Genomic DNA, 17374 nt, shown 5'->3' on the forward strand with positions numbered 1-17374 from the left:
AAGATCAAAATAAAACCAAACTTAACTAAAGTTCTACTTGTAAAGCTCAGAATATCAACTTCCCCTATATCATGTGCATATTCATAAATCATACACATAAGAAACTTAAGTTTTATACTAAAAAAACACCAATTGATTGTTGGATAAGTTAAGAATAACAATAGTTAACATATAACCCCTATGACAATCACAATTGTATGCACTTTGTTTGCTTTATATCATTTAATCCTCCCAATAATTCTTTCAGTAAAGACAAAGGATTGCTCCTATTTAGCCAAGTGGAAAAATACAAGGTCAAAGAAGCTAACTTAGTTGTTAGCTAAGATCACAAATGTAACACTGAGCAGAGCTGGAATTCCACCTGACTTCAAAGCTTGTATTTTTAATGTTAAACATTCACGATGCCACAGCCCTATGCTACTTCTCAATTTTACTTTTCTAAACTTTGCAAACTTCTGTAATATATATACATTTATTTTCATAATCATAAATATATCACCTTATTATTTTAAGTTTTATACTTAAAACTAAATCATTGCATAAAATATTACAGTACACGCAAATAAGATACAATAAGTTTATAGCAAAGAAAAACAAAAGCTTTATAGAACAAATAAATAGGATAAAAGATACCAGGATTTGTTATATGCCTGAAATATGAATAAGATTAGCAAACAATCTGCACTCAAAATTCTGGTTCTTTCTTGGTTTTCAACTAAAACTTATCCCTTATCAGAGATCTAATTCAATATGATCTACCATTTCACATGGCAATATATTTGGCATAGCAAAATATAAAGAAAAAAAATTTTTTTCAGTACTGGGGATTAAACTCAGGGGCACTCTACCACTGATCCACATCCCTAGCCCCTAGCCCTTTTCATATTTTTTATTTTGAGACAAGGTCTTGTAAGTTGCTGAAGCTGGCCTTGATTGTAGACATGTGCCACCACTCCCAGTTTAAAGATAGGAAATCTTAAAACATTTTCCAAACTGAATGTGGTAGCCAGCACATGCCTATAATCCCAGCTTGGACTCAGGAGACTAAAGCAAGAGGATCTTAAGTTCAAGGCCAGCCTGGGCAACCAAGGAAGACCCCATCTCAAAAACAAAAAACAATTTCTAAATATTATTTAGCTAGTAAAGTCCAAATAACTACTGAGACTCTGAAAAAAACCTTCTATGTAAAATTTTCAGGGGCTGGGGAGATAGCTCAGTCGGTAGAGTGCTTGCCTTGTAAGCATCAAGGCCCTGGGTTCCATCCCCAGCACCCAAAAAAAAAAAAAAAAAAAATTTCAACCAGAGTTCAATATTAAAAACTGAGATGAGGAAAAGCATGTGATTTTTATTAAATTATACCTACTGATATGACCCCCATAACATTTAAACAGGTATCTATACAACTCTTATCAATCATATTGTTATATTAAATATGATAATCAGTCATGGGGCATGCAAGGGCTATGATGAACCCAAATAAACGGGTCTTCCATAGTTCATTTTAAGAACACAAAGACAGTTAGGTTATATGACCCATGCCTATTGCTGATTAACCAGTTACGATCACCTGGATTCAACAGCAGCTATGCCCAAGCTGGCTAGCAATCAATAAAATGGCCACGTGGCAAAAAATATTTATAAAAAAAGTGTTACAATGCAAGAATGAACAATTATAGCTGAGTACCAGGCTTAGGCCTTTGAATTGCAAACTATGAAGGAATGACCAATTAGTTACAGAAACTGGCACTAAACAGACAAACTGAATAGTCCTGAGATAAAGTAATAGTGCACGAGAGGAGATTGAGCAGATTTACAACACAGACAAAATTTCAAAAGACCATAGACTGTGTGTGTGAAAGCTACAACATGAATTAAGAAAGAAAAAAAACTAAATAGAAAATTAGTTGATTATAAAAACAAAAGAATATAGACCCAAGGGCACAAACATATGAAGAAATCCCTGAGTCCTTTAACAGCTGAACCCTACAGTGAAAATCTATAAAGCCCTGACATGGAATAGCACTGCTTGGGTCCTGAAAAATTTTCCAGTTAAAGAAAATAGTCTCAGAGGCTCCACCCCATACTACATTTTTTACTTTGAATTTCTATGAAATTCCATCTCTCTTATTGCCTAGTGTATCCTTATTATCATCCCTATTCTATTATTTAAACTAATCTGGTGGGTCCTAATCTGTTCCTAACCACTAATTGGTGGTTAAATGAAACACCTAATCAGAGCCATTATCACTGTTTCACAGCCATAGTAAACTTTATTTCTAGAAAAATTATCTGTAAAAGAAGTTGCTATGATACTGCTACATCTGAACGTGTCCCCTAAAGGGCCATGTTCAAAGCTTGGTCCGAGTCCATTGCACTATTGGAAGGTGGTGAAACCTTTAAAAGGCAGAACCTAGTTGGAAGTCTCCCAGTCATAATGGGGGCATGCTCCTGAAGGGAATATTGGGATCCTGTCTCCTCCTCTCTCTTTGCTTCCCAGACACCATGAGAATAGCAGCTTCTCACCCTTATGTCCTGCCTCGTCACATGCCTGAAAGCAACAGGGTCTACCAACCCTGACTGAAACCTCTAAAACGATGAGCCAAAATAAACCTTTTTCCTTTATAAGTTTTAAGGTATTTGTTACAGTAAGAGAAAACTGACAAACACAGAAATGTTTCATGGTGCTACAATTCCTAGAAGAGGGACTCCACCCCCATCCCCAAACTCAGGGGTCAATACACACCTGACCCAGAGGAAGCAAATCTATTGGCCAGTCAGAGACCTGACTTGACAAGAAAAGATGAGAGGGATATTTTAGATTCTTCTCTTGGCATTTGGGAAATGAGATACCAGGCCTATGCAAAGCTTAGGTGAAAGGCATGCAGAATCATGTCAGGGGACGTTTGGAGTCCTGAGTTACTGAGTAAGCAGTGGTGTGAGGATGGACACAGAAAAGCAGAAACAATAATTCAGCGGTCCATGAGAGTGAGACAGAAGAGCTGCCTCCATCTCTGACACCATTCTACGTCCTATTCTCTAGAGACCCAACTAACAATATAGCAATTCTCATTCCTGGATCATTTTGAAACCTTACAATAAATTCTCCTTTCAAGTTAAACTGATTTGAGGATGTTTATAATCCTTCAAAGTAAGAAGTTATAAAACATGGTCCAAGAATGACAGATGACATTCATACATTTAATACTTTTTATGGTTTGGATATGAGATGTCCCCCAAAAGCTCCTGTGTTAATGCAGGAAAGGAAATGATTAGCTTGTGAGAGGTGTAATGTAATGAGTAGAATAATTCATTTGATGGATTAATAATTTAAATGGACTAACTGGGTGGTAACTACAGGCAGATGGGGTCACTAGGGGGCATGTGCCTGGCAACACTCTCTCTCTCTCTCTCTCTCTCTCTCTCTCTCTCTCTCTGCTTCCTGGTTACCATGAGGTAAGAAACTTTCCTCTGTCACGCCTTCTGTCATGATGTTCTGCCTCGCCTCAAGCCCAGAGGAATGAAGTTGGTCAACCATAGACTGAACCTCTGAAATTATGAGCTCAAAATAAACTTTTCCTCCTATAAGTTGTTCCTGTCAGGTGTTTTAGTCACAGTTAAAAAAGCTAACTTACAAAATACTTCAATACTTTCCATTTCCTTTTCTCCTTAGTTCGTGGATGAGTAGTCTGTATTCCCTGTATCTATTTCCTTACTTCCCAGTCATTCATGAACCCCTATAACCCTATTCAAACTAAACTAGGTATAATCTAACTATCCCATTCAGTGGGCATTTCTTGGCCCTTATTTGACTTGATGTCTCTTCACCATTCACATGTATCTAACACTTGCCTCTACTTGTCTCTTGAATGCTGGAACCACAGAACATCTCCACTGGTATGTAAGGCCTCTAATGCACAGTCATCCTTCCCAAACCTGTTTCTCCTCCTTCTCTACCCTCAACCATTTGATCATCTACTCAGCTATCCAAATTACTCCCAAGTCAAGAAGTATTACCAATTCGCTCTTAGTTTTCTTTCTTGAAAATCAATCTATTCTCTATTCCCACCCAAAATCATTGCCTGAACCCAAGCTTTCATTATCCCTTAGACCTCCATCCAAAGATCCAGAAATTCTGACTTTTTTTTTTCTTTTCTTTTAGGGGATGGGGTGTAGCTCAGTGATCGAGTGTTTACCTAGTATGCATGAGTCCTTGGGGTTTGATTTGAACCTCAGCACCACCAAAAATTTTTTAGAAGAATCTTTTTTTTTTTTTTTTAAGGATTCCAAATGATTCTAATATGCAACAATTTTAGGAACTATCATAACTTTCTAGCTGGTCTTTTCCTTAATGAGGTCATTCTCTCTACATAACCATCAAGTAGTCACACATATTATGGAACCACCAAGCATCAACCATTATGGTGAATCCTAGACATACTAAGATATAAAATAAAACTGCCACCCTAATGGAGTTCAGTCTTAGGAGGAGTCTAGAAGCCAAGTAAACAAATTACAAAATAAACATGCCAAATTTTCAAAAGATTTGTAGTGTAATGGCTGTTACACAGAAAGTGTTTGTTAAATGTTGGACAGTGTTTTACAAACATCATTTTGTTTAATCCCTCATACCACTGTGAAGTAGACACTATCAACAAATTAAAGATAACAAAACTAGGTCTCAGAAAGCTTGAGATTTTGCACAAGAAGCCCAAAGCCTAAGTGACGGTCTAACTTACATACAAGGCTACTCTATTCATACGGGGTGCTTTGGGAGAAGGAAAAAAAAATAAGTAACTCCTAGTGAGATGGGCAAAGGACAGGTAGCAAATGATCTAAGAAAAGGAAATGGGTAGATAGTACTCCTCATCACCTGGTTGCTAACAACCTCAGGGGAGGGAAGAATCATTTTCCAACACAAGCAATCACCCCCTGGATGGTTCTCTTCCTGCCCTTTTGGTCACTTTTGGTCACGTAGAGAAGATAACACAAGGGAGGGGTGTGAGAAGAAAGGAAATCTGAAATCTATAAAAGGATCAGGACACCCCTACTCCCTCGGGCACCAGCTCTGGGCCAGTCCTCTCAAGAGGTGTCTCTCTCTCTCTCTCTCTCTCTCCATCCCCCTCCCTTTCCTTCTGTTTCATTTCTTAAATAAAATTTACTTTTTTGCTCTTGCTTCAGGATTTCTCATGTGTTTAATCTTCAAGGGGCAGGGTATAGGGGGGACAAGGACCCCATCATGATTTTCAAGACCGATTTCCCTAGTGTCCTTTGAACTGAAAAATGGACAACTGAGAATAGAGGATAAGTTTTCAGAAACACAGTAAGATATGGCAAGGTCAGGGCACAGAGAGGTATGTGGATGTCCAAAGTGATGTTAAAGAGACCAGAACATTAATTAAGGACCTGTGTTCCAAGATAAAAAAATAAAAAAAAAGTCTGGACGCTTCCTATGGATACTGAGGAGTCACTAACAGATTTTAAGTAGAAGAATGACTCAACTGATTTGGAGATTGTGTTTGTTTTGTTGTCTTCCTTGTTTGATTTGGTGAAGAACATGGGCATCAACTAATTTATTTCTGATAAAGATTAACCGGGAAAAATATTTTCAGAAGATTTTCCTTACTATAAATTTGATCATTTAAAAACTTTCTGTGGCTTCTTATTGTCTATAGTATAAAATTCAAAACCCTTCACAGAACCTTTTCAACTTCATGTATTCTAACTATCCCCATCCACATGCAGAAATATCCACAGAGCGAATATGCTAAGCAAGGCTACATCATACTCTTGCTTTTGCCTGGTTCTATCTCTAAAATGGCCTTCCCTAATGGGGAGGGAGTGGGTGGGGGACGGAAAGAGTGGACTAAGACAGGCATTACTACCCTAGTACATGTATGATTGCACAAATGGTGTGAGTCTACATTGTGTACAACCATAGAAATGAAAAAAAGTTGTACCCCATTTGCATACAATAAATCAAAATGCTATCTGTAAAAAGAAAAAGAAAAAAGAAAATAAAATGGCCTTCCCTTTCTTGCCCTTCCTTGTTGGAGTCACTCAGTCTCTGGAAAGCCTTTAGCAATCTCTTTCCCTGCTCTCCCTATGGCAACCCATCTTCACCACAGAAATACTTTTTCTTTTGTGCTCCCAAACCTTCTTCTGCATATCTATTAGGGCATTTACCACACTGCTTTATTATTTAAGTATTTGTCTCTTCCATTAAAACTCAAGAGTTTTTTTTAATTCTCAAGTGTTTTTTTTTTTTTTTCTCCCTAAGCCCTGCACAGTAGTTAGCAAAGAATAAATGTTCAACAGTGTGTTAAATAAATGTCTATGCCTAAGCTGAGTCCTTATCTACTGAAGGGGTGGGGGGTATTAAAAAAATAAACAAAAAAAGTCAGTCTGTTTTCTATTGCTATAATAATAGAACACCTAAACATGGGTGATTTATTTAAAAAAAAAAAAAAAAAAGGAAGGAGGGTATTCTGGCTTGTGGTTCCAGGAGTCTAAGAACAAGGTGTTGGCATCTGATGAGAGAAGTGTGCCAAGTATGGCAGGAAAGCAGAAGGGGATGAAGATGCCTGCAGAAGACAGGTCACATGGCAAGACAGACCAGTGGGAAACTTCAAGCTGATTTTACAGGAACAGACCTAATCCTGCCTCAAAAGACTTAATCACCTCCCAAGGATCTGACCTTCCAAATCCACCACATGGAGAATCAAATTTCAACATGAGTTTTGCAGTGTTGGGGATTGAACCCAGGGCCTTGTGCTTGTGAGGCAAGCACTCTACCAACTGAGTTATCTCCCCAGCCCTCAACATGAGTTTTGATGGAGACAAATCATAGCTAAACCAAAGCACAGAGTGATTTAAAATAATGTGTTCCTTGAAGAAGTATGGAGTATATAATTATAACAACAAAACACCGACAGAAAAACAGCCAATATTTATAGAGAATTTACTGTGTACCAAATACTCTTGTGTTTTACATATATTAATTCATTTAGTCTTCACAACCACTCTGGGAGGTGGGTACCATAATCAAAACTATTTTTCTGAGATACAGAAAAGTTAAGTAACTTGCCCCAAAATAAATAGCTAGTAAAGAGTGGAGATACCACCCAGATACTCATCTTCGGAGCTCATATTCTCCCCATCCCCCCACCTCACCCTGCCATACATAGTCTTGCTGTATAGGCCCCACTCTGTGGCCCAGGCTGGCTCCAAAGACCTGAGTGAGTTCATATTCTTGACCACTGAGTTGTATTGTCTCTTTAGCTCAAGCAAAGGCACTGGAATTAGAGGATAGAACATAATGGGGCTCTGTTTCTTATATCTTAATCTCTTCTTTAATCTTAATAAACTAAAACAAAAAAACTACACAAAAAATAATTCCATTTAGCTGTTACTTTTTAAAACGTACTCCAACAAATTAGTAATAATTTCATCAAACTTGAATGTGCAACTAATCTGGGGAGCCTTTCTTGGCATCTTGTTTAAATCAAGGCGCTCTCAATGTGTACTCTGAAGGCTCCCTATGCTCTTCCTTCCTAGTACTCAGCCAACTATGTACTGGTATAGTTAATGACTCTGAATAATTCCTCTCTCCTCCACCGGACACTAAATTTCACAAGGAGTCATGTATGTTTTACTCATCATTGGGTCCACAGCACATTATTGTAGGACCACAAGAGATGTTAATATTCCTTTAAAAAAGTCCTATCAGTACTTATTCAATAAATATTATTAAATTCCTACTATGTGCCAAGTATATTTCACAGCTTAGTAGAACCTTATTGATTTCCTCTGCTTATAAAATAAAGTTTAAGCCTGATGGGGAGAATCACAGTGTCTGGGATAAGAGTTCCCTGTGTTTCTCCTTTACCAGCAAAACAACCAAACTTCTTTTTCCTTTTTTCTCAAAAAGGAAGGAAGCAAGGAAGGAAGGAAGGAAGGAAGGAAGAGAGGGAGGGAAGGAGAAGAGGAACAAAGAAACAAAGAAAGAAAGATAGATTAAAATTGAGCTGGAATTGTCTGCTAGAACAAACAAAAAACAAAGACACTCCAGCCCTTAGACTATGATACCATTCTCCACTAAAAGTAACCAAGTCTCCTCAGAAATATGGCTGATTTCAGAATTGGGAACAGGTAAGTCCAGGAAAAGTTTAGGATCCTTATTATGCCAGAAAGTAAAGACATGCTTGAAAAAATTATGGGGACATGTCAAAAGGCACTGGGGTCACCCTTTAGGGTCTCCTATTGTTCAAATTTGAGACAATCTGAGTACCAAAATAATTAAGTATAGGAATGACTTATAAACCACTTAAAAAACAAAATTCATGAGTTCATATCAGAAAGAAGAAAAGGGGTACAGGGGAGAAGAAGGGAGGAAAGGAGAGACAGACAAGAAGGGAGGAGAAATATAGGACCAGTTGGTAAAAGTGGAAAAGTGCTACAGTAGAAAAATCACTATTTTGTACCATTGGCTAGACTGGATCATACAAGAATCAACAATAGGTACTAAATCTAGGGGAATTTTTTAATAAGAAGCAGATTATTGCATGGTCTTAAAGTATCTCACCACAAACTACCTATTAGTTGCAAAGGAAGGGGAGAAAAAAAACCAATAATTATATAGCAAGGAAACTGAGCAACACCTTAACCAGGTAATCAAAATTAACATTACCTGGGGCTGGGTATGCAGTTCAGTTGTAGAGCACCATATGGCCCTGAGTTCAATCCCCAGCATGGAAATACTACTACTACTAATAATAATAATAATGATGATAATATCATCACCTGTGAGGGACAGAAAGACATCATGGGTCTCCAGATGTGATAACTTGAGAACACAATATCTCCTAGCAGTAATCTTGGCAAGAATGTATAACTTCAATCTAATCACAAAGAAACTTTAAAAACAACATGAAGAACAATCTAGTTTAAAAAAAATTTTTTTTTAAAAAGCAGGAAGGTGCTATGGTCTGAATGTGTCCCCAAATGACTATGTCAATGCAACAATATTGGAAACTAAGACCTAAGTCAAGAGGGATCTGCCCTCATGAATAGATTAATATTGTTATTTCAAGGGTGAGTTATTTATCAAGAGAGTGAGCTGTTACAAAAGCAAGTTTGGTCCCTCTCTTACTCTCACTCTCTTGCCCTTCCACTTTCTGCCATGGGATGACACAGCACGAAGGCCCTCACTAGATGTGGGCCCATCAATCCTGGACTTTCCAGCCTCCAGAACTCTAAGAAATAAATTTCTCTTCTTTATAAATTACCCTCAACAGAATTCTGTTACAGTAACACAACAGACTAAGATTGAGGGGGAATGTATTCTCCAAAAGTGTAGAAATGTTCCAGAGTAAAGGGAGCCAAAGAAACATAACAACTAAATATAACTAAATATAACGCCTACTAAATATCAACAAAATATAATATCTAACCCTAACTTTTCCTATATTAGAGGGGGTAAAGGCTACAAAGGACATCATCAGATAAACTGCAAAACTGGAATTATGAAGGCAGGTGAGGTGGCACACGCCTATAATCCCTGCAACTCAGGAGGTTTTAGTGGGAGAATCACAAATTCAAGACCAGTCTCAGCAATTTAATGAGACCTGTCTCAAAATAAAAAATAAAAAATAAAGGGTTAGGGAATGTAGCTCAGTGGTAGAGCACCCCTAGGTTCAATTCCTCATTACACATGCGCATGCGCGCGCACACACACACACACACACACACACGCACAAAATGAAATTATGGATAGTGACTTGACTCAGTGAAAATGTATGACATTAACAACCAGACTGCAGTTATGTAAGAAAATATTTCTATTCTTCATTGAAGTGTTCAAAGGTGAAGGGTCATGACTGATTCGAAAATGGCTCAAAAAAATACACCACAACACACACACACCCCGGAGGGCAGGGGGAGAGACAGAGAGAAAGAAAGTGACCAAATAATAATGTAATAGGGTAAAATATTAATAGACTGGGACTGGAGGCACAGGCCTGTATGTAATCCCAACAGCTGGAGAGGCTCAAGCAGGAGGATTACATGTTCAACGCCAGCCTCAGCAATATAGCAAAGTCCTCCTAAGCAACTCAGTGAGATCTGTCACAAAATAAAAAATAAAAAAGGGTTGGGAATTGGTTCAGTGAGTAAGCACCACTGCGTTCAGGCCCAGAACCAAAAAAAGGTTAAGAATAGGTGAATATAGATAAAGAATATAAAAGTGGTCTTTGCATTATTTTATTCTTATAACTTTCTGAAAGTTTAAAATTAGCTTGAAATAATTTAAAAATTATAATATACATATATTCAACTATACCTGTACTACCCAGTACAGTGCCCCTAGTTATATAAGGCTGCTGAACAACTGCCATGGTTAGTCCAAACTGAGATGTGCCACTAGTGTAAAGCACATGCCACATTTCAAAGACTTAGTACCAAAAAAAGTAAAAAAAATCTCAGAATTTTTTTATATCAATTGTATGCTGAAATGTTTTTAAAATAGTGAGTTAAAGGAAATAGCATTTTTTATTTTATTTCCTTTTTTTTAAATGTGACAACTAGCAATATTAACTTACATATGACTCATGTTTGCATTGGATACAGCTGAACTAGGCAACTGAGCAACTCCACAATGTTAGGTTTCACAATATTTTGCAAATTTGTCTCTCAATTTCTTTCTGCTTTACATATACACCTCTACCTCTAAAAATCACTTGATTTAAAGCTACTTAAGAGTACAGAGTGGGTCTGTATGCAGCTGTAGCCCTAGAATCTAACACATAGCAAGTTTAAAAATATTTGCTAACAGGTATAATGCTAAGGAAGGGAGAGCAGGAGGAATGAACACATTCCCAGTTTGAATCTTTCTTATACCATAACTTCTTGCTGCGATGCAACTTTTATCTTCCCCTCTCAATCACACACATTCTTTAAAACCCCACCTCAAGCCAGTTTCCCCAAGGTCATGCACACACACACATTCATTCTGACCCTTCCTTCTCTGTACTACTATAGCCCTCATTGTCTCTATCATGTACTTTAGCATAACATATAAGTTGAGGCAGGAGCTGGGTCTCATATTTATCCTCTACCCTCCACAGTCACTAGCAAAGTGCTAGCAATATCAGTGGAGCAGTGGCAGGAAAGGGGAAGGAAGATGCCAGGAAAAGGGAAATGAATTTGGAGTTGGAAAATTTGGCCCTAATCTCTAGCAGTCTTTGACATCTACTGTGTTGTCTTAGGTAAATCACCTAATCTCACTCTCAGTTTCTGCTTCCTCATTTTTAAAACCAGAAAGACAGACCTAATGTTCATAGAAGAAACCCTTCCACTTCTACAGCTATGGAATAATTAAATCTGTTCTTTCTTTAGCAATATATTTTATATTTCCCAACAAAAGGAAATCTAACACACTACTATTAAATCACAGCAAGTTCCCTAAGAAAGATATGACAGTGAAGCTTATAAATAGACTAAGGTACTAAATGCTGACCATCTTTACGGCCATCAAGTTATTCTTCATAGAACTATTTAAAAAATATTGAATATAGGGCTGGGGTTGTGGCTCAGCAGTAGAACACTTGCCTAGCAAATGTGAGGCACTGGGTTCAATTCTTAGCACCACAGACAAATAAATAAGGTTCATCAAAAACAAATAAAAATATATTTTTAAAAAATATTGAATACATACATATTGGAGCTACCTACCTCATTACCATGATTGTTATTTTCCCAGACATTTTCAAGTCTCAGAGTAACACCTTTTTTTTTTTTTTTTAAACTTCGTTAATGAGACAGAAGACAGAGGAAGAGAAGTAAGAAGAAAAGCACAAATCAAATTTCTGTAAAGTACCCTGGCACCTTATTGGTAACATTCAAATACTCTGAGTTGTAATTGATTATAAAAGCATTGTCCTTTCTTCTTTCAAAAATGTTATTTAAAGGACATTATTCAGAAAAGAATTATATTAGCTAAAATGAAAAGGTCATCTTAAAAACAGAATGTTAAAGAAATGCAATATTATTCCAAAGCATGGAGACCATTTCAAACTTCTAAATCAGCAAATACAATTTTAATTATATATCTTAATACCTATGCTAAGATATAAGGTTATCAGGGTGGGGTAAAATAAAATGGTGCCATGTTACATACTTTTAAAGATTCAAGTTATACTTGTTAATAAATACCACTTGCAGAGTTAATGTGCATTTTAGGCTCTCAACTGTGATAAAAATCACAAGATTTAAGAGTTTTATCAAAATGTTCCTATTAAATACTGAGCATTAACACTGACCCATCTAGAAGATAAAAGCTGAACTCCTTCAAAAGGACTCTAGGTCCTCTCATAATTTGGTCTCTAGCTACCAGGGTAGCCTCATCTCCAACCAAATCCCTTCATATCATCTCAATTTCAAAACATAATTGTTCACCCTCGCCCTAGTATTTATTACAGGTTTCCTTTGACTCCATGCCTTTGCATTTTCTGTTCCCTCTGTCCAACATGCCCTACTCCCTGAAGCTTTTCCTTAGTGCTTCGACACCCTCCCACAAAGAGTCCCATGTAGCACTGCAATTACTTCAAATGTCCACCTCTCCAACCAACCAGGCTATGAGTTCTAAAGGGAGAAGCCATATCTTATTAAATGGTTTCCCAACTCCTAGCATAATAGCTGGCATTTACTGAAACCCTATATAAGTACACTGAACAGAAGAAAGTTAACTGTGAGAAACACTTCAAACCTTCCTATTGAAGAGCACATACATTTAACAGGGTGGTTCTCGACTGGGGCAATTTTGTCCCTACAGGACACTTAGTATGTCTGTAGAAAATTTTAGTTGTCACAGTGGAGAAGGGATTTGAGGAAATGCAACCAGTATCTAGTGAGTAGAAACCAGGGATGCTGCTAACCATCCTGCACAGGGCAGCCCTCTAGAACGAAGAATTACCTTGTCACAAATGTCAATAATGCCAAAGTTGAGAAACTCAGCTGTCAACTGACTTATTCAAAAATGATGTAATATCACATCTCAGCAAAACCACAATAAATTCCAATTTTGCCGTCTGTATTGAAACTTCTTTAAGAATTGATATGTAGACACCAAGGCTAAAAAAAAAATCATCTTTATATAACCTCAATGCTTAACAACATGAAACCAAGAGTACTGGAAAGCATCCCGTATTTCTTGAAAACTAATCTATAACTACCAGAAGTACTCCCAAATCAGAACAGCTTTATTTATAAACCTTAAAGCAAACCACAGGCAAAGTAACTTTCACTCATAGAACTATGGCAGAAACATAATCTGAGGCATAAGGTAGTCAGTTCTTCCAGGTCTGATCAAAGAAAAATCTCTTAAGTACTGAAGTAAAACATGCACCACTGTCTTTACTGGTTTGCTTGTTTCTTGGTTCCAGGAATTGAACCAGGTGGTGCTTTACCACTGAGCCACATCACCACTCCTTTTAATTTTTTTATTTTGAGACAGGTCTCGCTAAATTGCTTAGGGCCTTGCTAAATTGCTGAGGCTGGCCTCGAACTTGTGATTTTCCTGCCTCAGCCTCCCAAGTCGCTGAGATTACAGGCATGTACCACCGTGATACTCTTTACTGTTGAACAAAGGAAATGATGTCGAGAGTAAAGGGCATGCCCTTGCTGCTCCAAATCAGTGCTTATCAAGACTTCAAAAAACTGACAAAAGCACTGCAGAAAATATAAGTGTCAATACAGGGAGTCAGATACAGAAGTTAACTATTTCTCCCAAAAATAGATGACCGAGTCTCACATGATTTCCAACATTTCAAGAAAGCTATGCAAAAGCAAGAACACTCCCTATATGCTGAATGACTCAACTCTCTTTGACACATGCTATGAGTAAATACTACAAATTCACTAATTTATTTTTAGTCCTTTGAACTAGTTATTGTACTTCCTAGGCAATCAACTAAGGGGTTTGACACCAAGATTTCAATAATTTACACTTTGTTACACTCTATCAGTCTAGCAAGAAAGAAAAAAGGTGTAAAACAAACTTGAGGGCAGTAACTCTTACAGCAAAAAGAGATTTTAATCATGTTATTCTAGGGACTGCTTCCTAAACAAAACATTCACAGCTTTCTAACGTTATTATCAAGGTTTTCCAGACTTCAAATAAAGATTGCAAGAGCAAAAACTGAAGTGTACACCACTTGAAGCTTACTGTGAATTTATTCTTGGATAGCTAAAATAAGGTACTGGAGCTTGGAGAGGAAAACGCATTTTTAATTAAAAAAAAAAAAAAAAAAAAAGTTTCCAACAGTGAGTAATCTCTTCCTTCTCAGCTGACTTTGCCAGTAAGTGTCAGTCCCACGATCAGGCCCACGCTAGGCCAGGTCTCACGTTACCCTCCAAAGCTGTCCAGATGAGAAAGAAGGCGAGCCGCGTGTGGCAGGTGCGCGTCGCGGGGAGTTGGGGGGCACGGTGGGTGGGGAGGGTGGGAAGAGCCAGGCAAGCCGCCCGCAATCTCCCACGGGGCGTTCTCCAGCCCCGCGGGCGGCTGGCCCGCCCGTCGCTCAGGCACTAACTCTCCATTTTCATTCCCCATCCTGGGATTCCGGCAGGGACGCGCCGGCACCACACCCTCGGACTCCCAGTGACAGCCCAGCGCGCGAGCGAGCGCCGGGCCGCGGGGTCTCCGGCCTGCCGCCCGCCGCGCCCCACCCGCCCCGCGGCCCGCCCCCGGGCCGGACGAGCAGGCCTAAGCGCCTGCCCGGCTGCGGGGCCTAAAGAAGGAAGGAGCCCGCGCTGAGGAGGTGGCGCCCGCGCCGCCGCCTGGACTCCCAGCGCGGCGGCGGCGCCCGCGGCCCGGGGCTCTCCCGCTCACGTGCTGCCGGAAAGACGGTTTCCCTCTCTTACCCTCTGCAAAATCCTCCTTAACATGGTTTTAACACCACCCGGCGCCGCCGCGGTGACTCTCCGAACCCTACGCGGGCTACTCACTACTCGGGGGCACGCGGGCCGGGAGGGGACAGGGGAGAAGATCGGGGCGAGGAGGTGGCTGCGGCCGCTCAGGCTGCCCCGACTTCCCCACAGGCGACGAGAGGGAGCGAGCGCGAGCAAGCGAACGACGAGGTAGCCGGCGAGCGCCCGCCCGCCTGCCGGGTCGCCCCCGTAACTGACAGCTGGGCGGGCCCGCCCGCGGCCGCCGAGGGGCGGAGCCGCTTCCGCCCCGCCCCCCGGGCCTGTCCGTCCGCTGAGGGCGGGGCTGGAACGGGGCTGGCCCGGGTCTGTGACCAATCGGAAGCGGCGGGAGCGTGGGCGGCTGCGTGATGGACAGGCAGCAGTACGCTGGCGCCGCGGCTTCTTCCGGCCGGCCAGAGGACGCTAGGGCAGCTGAGCTCACACCCGTGCTCTGTGAGAGGTCCGCGCCCGCCCATCGACCGCGTCCTCTCTGCGGTCCGCCTGGGATGTCCCTGACCCGGGCGGGAGGAGTATACACCTATATGAAACCTTCTACTGAGCTTCAGGCAGTTTTGCAAAATTTCTCAGTGCGCCCCTTCCGGTTCCTGCTCCTGGACAAGGCGTGGAGCCTGAGCTGATCCTCATTTCTGCTGGAAATCTGACAGCCTTTAGCCCCTGGGTCAAGCAGAGGAGAGAAACCACAGACCTACTTAAACGGTCTTTTGGGCTTTCCTCTGCTTTTCCATTCCCTGGTTTCCTTTCCCTGCTCCCTTCCTGCTTCTGATTGCAGTTAAAGAGTCAGCAAGGGATCAGAAAAAGGAATGGGAAGATGCTGGAATTTGAATTAGCGAAAAAGAAGTTTGGTCATGTCCGTTTTGGACCTTCTCAGCCTCTTGTAAGGAATTTTAAATCCTATTTCGATAATGGATATATGAAGTAAGTCGCCATTGATGCCTGTATTTTGCAGATTAAAAAAAAAAAAAATGAGGTCGCTGCTAAACAGGTGCCAAAACAAGACTTGAACTTGGAATTGATGTCCAGGCGCAAATGTCATTATTTAAACCTGAAAATCAAAACCTCTGCTTCATAGCATTCTGTCGTTATTCACAAACCAAGGGGCCCAACTTCCACCCTGAGCAGGAAAAAAAAAAAAAAAAAAAAAAAGTCTTTAATACTGCATAATTAAGGAAAGAAAGGGAATGATGGAACTCTTAAAAACTGAGGGATGAGGAGGTTAAACCTTGAAGTCTACCAAACAATGAATGAAGAATTTATTGAAAAGTGCTTTCAGAACCTTTGAAAAGATGCAGCAAACTAGGTATTGTTTTCAAACCGGTTAATTAGTGTGGAAGTATTTTATAACGTGTAAAAGATTATATAATCTGTATTTCTATTACAAACGTGCTTTGTTTTTTATTGTATCTGTATTCATCTCTCTTTATAATACACCAAAATGTCATGCCTACAACTGATTTATTATTAATAATGATTGATAATGCACTTACAAAGCACACATTTTTTCATCTTTCTAGACCCAAGATTTATTTTCAAACAATATGAGAAACAGTCTCATTGCATCCTGTGTTGATCAGCTGTGACAAAACATGTGAGAAAAACAACTTAAAGGATAAAATGTATTTTGGCTCATGGTTTTAGTTCCAGGTCCACTGGCTCCATTGCTCTGGGCCTGAGGTGAGGCAGAACATCATGGTGGAAGGGCATGGCAGAGGACAGTTGCTCACCTAGTTACAGCCAGGAAACAGGGAGAGAGAAAGGGGCCCCAGCATAAAAAGGGGGTCACACCCCCAAGGACCTTCTATCTTCAACTAGATCCTACCTCCAACAGTTTCCATCACCTCATTGATGAGATCAGACCCCTCCTTATCCAATCACTTCCCCATGATTCCTCTATGAATATTGCTTCAATGGGAACCAAGCCTTCAAACACGAGCCTTTAGGGTACATTTCCAGATCCAAATCACACCAGGGTTATAAAAGTGACTTTTTTGTTTGCTTTTCAAAGTTAGTTTAAAACTGCTAATTAATGACATGTACCATATTCTTTCCTGGATTTCTTATGGAGAAATTTTTTACCAATATAATAGGCTCTGGTCTACTATTTAGCTAGACAGGTTATTCAAAAATCCTGGTAGTCCCCTGAAGTTTATAGTAACTCTGTCACTACAGTGATATTCTAGAGAACTTAATTACCTCAGAAGAAAATAAGTAGTGGTTGAGACAAAAATGTGTAAGAATACCATTTACTAATCCCACACATAACAACTCTGTTGCTCTTTATGACCACTAAATCCCATCCATTCATCTCTCTTACATTAATATTCCCACAACCATCACTTCTTTGACTTCCACCAAGACCTCCAATCCACCAGCATGTCTTACTTTCTTATTAGAAGTC

At 39.8% G+C, this 17374-nt stretch overlaps 1 protein-coding gene and 1 long non-coding RNA gene across 2 annotated transcripts in view; one reads left to right on the forward strand and one right to left on the reverse strand.

Moving 5' to 3' along the window:
- Positions 1–15192, reverse strand: part of Eea1 (early endosome antigen 1) — a 125299-nt gene extending 110107 nt beyond the window's left edge. Inside the window, exon 1 of the mRNA XM_047549868.1 lies at positions 14914–15192. Coding sequence (XP_047405824.1) covers positions 14914–14937 — 24 coding nt within the window. The 5' untranslated portion in view covers positions 14938–15192. The remainder of the gene's footprint in view (positions 1–14913) is intronic.
- Positions 14368–15988, forward strand: LOC124983016 (uncharacterized). Its single transcript, XR_007108340.1, has 2 exons — positions 14368–14449; positions 14619–15988. It is a non-coding gene; the product is annotated as an uncharacterized LOC124983016 (long non-coding RNA).
- The last annotated feature ends 1386 nt before the right edge of the window (positions 15989–17374 follow it).

Source organism: Sciurus carolinensis, chromosome 4 (genome assembly GCF_902686445.1).
Source record: "Sciurus carolinensis chromosome 4, mSciCar1.2, whole genome shotgun sequence".
NCBI lineage: Eukaryota > Metazoa > Chordata > Mammalia > Rodentia > Sciuridae > Sciurus > Sciurus carolinensis.